Source organism: Aphanomyces invadans, assembly GCF_000520115.1.
Source record: "Aphanomyces invadans strain NJM9701 unplaced genomic scaffold supercont1.1, whole genome shotgun sequence".
Taxonomy (NCBI): domain Eukaryota; phylum Oomycota; class Saprolegniomycetes; order Saprolegniales; family Verrucalvaceae; genus Aphanomyces; species Aphanomyces invadans.
The window spans coordinates 295,071-298,504 of record NW_008580146.1 but is presented as its reverse complement, the minus strand read 5'-3'; the positions used below and the strand labels follow the sequence as shown (position 1 = coordinate 298,504).

Here is a 3,434-nt window from a genome sequence, read left to right as displayed (position 1 = left end):
AAACTGCGACCGGTTAATATCGTCCGGATAGCAAAGAGTCCAAGTTTAAATTTCGTCCCAGTTTTTTCCCCGACCAGGGCCTAAGAACGTTCACCAAGTAGAAGTCGCAGGTTCCATTTCGCCAAAAATCGACGTGATCTCTATCAATTGCCACGGCGGTCTAAGAGTTCAAAATATGCGTCAACTAAATGCTAGGGTTGTTTAGGCACACAAAGTTCGGCAGCGTGCAGTGCCTGACACAAGTCAAATGTACGTCTTCTTGGCTTGAGATGATGCTTGTTTGCTTGCAGTAGTGGCATCCTAAGATGCTTGGCGTCGTATCCATGCTCTAAAAGAACTTGCCTTAGGCCTTTTGCCTCCCGACTGCGCGGATGCCCCGTCTCAAAAACCATGCTTTGCGCCTTTCCATGTTTCAGTTGACCTGGACGAAGAATGGCTTGAGCACCACCAGACGTAAGGCTCATGTTTGAGGCACGAAGGGCATTGGTCGCAAAAGCTCCGTGATGGTGGACTGGTCAAAGGTAAACAAGCCCAGAGCGTCAAGGTCCAAGTGCTTGAAGGCTGATGGCTGATATGACTTCGTCTTTTACTTGCTTGATCATGTCCTCACATATCCAATTGTCCTCGTTGTTCTTGACGACGTGTAGCATTCGCGCTGTGTACGTCTTTTCTCCATTGAGAGTGGTGTACAAACGACGGCGGCAGGAGCACCGGAAATCCGAGACCATAATCGAGCGCCCATGGCCCTCCTTGTGCAGGTTGTGCATTTCATGTTTGGACCATCCTTTACCGCCGTCACCATTCGCGTAAAAGACGGACTCATCGTGTGCGACCCACACAATTACTGGCTGGTTTGCATTGTTGGGGGGGGGGTTCCACAGCCGCCATGTCTGGACCTCTGTCGAAGGCGCACTTCCAACTACGCGGCGTCGCTCATCGTGTCATTGTTGCGAATGAGCTTCACGGCTGCGGTCGTGTTGAACACGGAGTTCACGCCCCCGAACCGGTACCGCGTTTGGATTATGTGAAGGTGGGTCACGAATAGGCCCACGGCGTAGGCTGTGTTCCATCGACACGAGCAACTTTGGCTTGGAATTCTCTGGCGAAGTGCCCGTCGATGTGACGATGTGGTTTTTTTTTCAAGTGATCACGTGATACACTCCGCGCCACTTGATTAGCGCATCATCATACTTTTTATCCAATCAAGTATCAGAGCTTCAAAAACAAACAAGACTGCCAGGATTATTGGCCGAAATTCTTGATTGCCAACTTTGCAAAACGCGAGTTCTCGCGCCAATATCAGAAAATTCGATTTCACGACCGCTACATTAAATTAGCGCAAGCTCAGACACGTTTGAATTTCTCACGTATTGGAGGTAATGCAGGCGTGTAAGCACTTGTCCATGATTCATAACTATCCTGTCATACATATTCAGCATCAAATAGATTGGGTTCATGGGAAAGAACACTAAACTGACCCCCGAAGAGGTCGCGTCGGTGGTGGCTTTCCGTAGGTGCGGAAAGTCGACCTCTGAGATCGCCGAGCTCATGGGCCGCCACCGGGAGACGATAACAAGCGTCCTGACGGACCCTGACTCGTACGGCAAGCGCTACAAGGGCCGAACAGCGAGTAAAATGACAAAGCGAATGGAGCGGCAAATCTGCAACGAGACGGGTCTCTCTGCCAGTACAATCCGCTGGGAGTTGAGTTTGGACGTATCTGTTGTACGCACGGTTCAACGTACTAGTCTGTTCCCTTTTAAGTGGAAAAACCAGTTCAATCGTGGGGTGCAATCAGTGTGTTCATCGTGCAAAAATCAATGTATTCACAAATTGTACAATGTGAGAGGAATACGATGTCGTGGTGACTGTCCGTGTTGAAACCACGGAATCCCAAGCTGCCAAGCCCGCCACTGGAAAAGGGAGTAAGGTCAACATCAAGGACTGGCAACGAGAGGAGATATTCAAACATCTCCTCGAGGTGTCATGTGAGGGCCGTTTACCCATGGGAGTAGTGTGTGCTGTCGCTGATGAGTACAAAGTATCTCAACAGACAGTGTACAGAATTTGGAAACGTGGCCGCCAGCCCGACAGAGGAAAGTACGGTAGTGTTGTGAGCAGAAGAAAGGGAAAATGTGGGCGAAAGCTCATGTACCCGGACCTTTTGGAGAAGATTAAGGCAACGGACCCAAAGGACCGAACTACGTTACGTGATCTTGCTGCGGCCACAGGCGTTCCAAAGACTGTTCTGTTCAAACGTCTAAAATCGGCGTATTTCAAGAAATACTTTCGTCCATTGAAACCATTCTTAACACCATCTAACATGTACTTCCGTAGCAAATGGGCTCTAAGCCACATACGCTCGGATTTTACTGTTGCCAGCATGGACAATTATGTTCATGTTGACGAAAAATGGTTCTTTCTCAAAGTAACCAGGTGCACATTTTACGGTGTAACTGGTGAAACTCCTCCGCCACGATCCGTGAAAAACAAGAACTACATTTTAAAGGTACTGCACCTCGTTTTGCGGCAAAATACATGTCAAACTACAAAATAGATTATGGTACTTTGTGCTGTGGCTAAACCACGATGGGACCACAATAAACAATCGTGGTGGGACGGAAAAATTGGATGCTGGCCGTTTACAGAAATGGTGCCTGCTGCAAGAACCAGCATCAATCGAGAAAAAGGGACATTGATTACAACACCTGTCGCGGTTACAAGAGCTGTCTACAAGAAAATGCTTTTGGACAATGTCATACCAGCGATTAAAAGGCTCTGGCCTATCGGTGAAAGCAAAATGATTAAACTCCAGCAAGACAACGCCGGCCCACACATACCTGTTGACGATGTCGACGTTGCGTCCGCAGGGTATTGTGATGGTTTCTGCATCAATGTCGTTTGCCAGCCTGCCAACTCACCCGATTGAAACGTGCTTGATTTGGGTTTCTTTCGTGCTCTACAAAGTCTTCAGTGAAGTGCGCCGCAAGAACAATCGACGACATCGTACGGAATGTGCGTGATGCGTGGGATGACGTACCGCATACGACGCTGCTTTCCAACTTTCGCACGCTACAAGTCGTAATGTTGGAAATTTTGAAGAATGGCGGCGGCAATCAATTCAAGATCCCTCACCTGATGAAATCCAAACTGGAGCGTGTCGGCCGTTTGCCCGAAAACCCCGAGTGTGACCCAGCTGTCGTCGCCGTTGCCCGGGGCTTTCTTGAAGAACACGATGACGAGGCCCACCTTGCAGTTCTCAGAGCTGAAATGGCACGTGCGGAAGATGAAGTCGCGTTATGTTGTGCCATGGAAGAGATGCACATTGGGTCGGAAGATCATACCTGTGTCGAGTTTGATGTCTCCATCATGGAGTCGTTCGATGATCACGTCGCCTTCCAAAATTGAATATGAGTGCTTGATGATAAGTTCAA

The 3,434-nt window shown here is 48.8% G+C and overlaps 2 protein-coding genes across 2 annotated transcripts; one reads left to right on the top strand and one right to left on the bottom strand.

Moving 5' to 3' along the window:
• Window positions 1-740: 740 nt before the first annotated feature.
• On the top strand, window positions 741-1,155 carry H310_00083 (hypothetical protein; the record flags this gene model as incomplete). Its single annotated transcript, XM_008862710.1, has 2 exons — window positions 741-1,006; window positions 1,059-1,155. 2 exons carry the CDS (start codon window positions 741-743, stop codon window positions 1,153-1,155), a joined length of 363 nt encoding a protein of 120 aa, XP_008860932.1.
• Window positions 1,156-2,730: 1,575 nt separating this feature from the next.
• H310_00082 (hypothetical protein) lies at window positions 2,731-3,368 on the bottom strand (the record flags this gene model as incomplete). Its single annotated transcript, XM_008862709.1, has 5 exons — window positions 2,731-2,783; window positions 2,841-2,959; window positions 3,041-3,072; window positions 3,136-3,249; window positions 3,345-3,368. 5 exons carry the CDS (start codon window positions 3,366-3,368, stop codon window positions 2,731-2,733), a joined length of 342 nt encoding a protein of 113 aa, XP_008860931.1.
• Window positions 3,369-3,434: the final 66 nt, after the last annotated feature.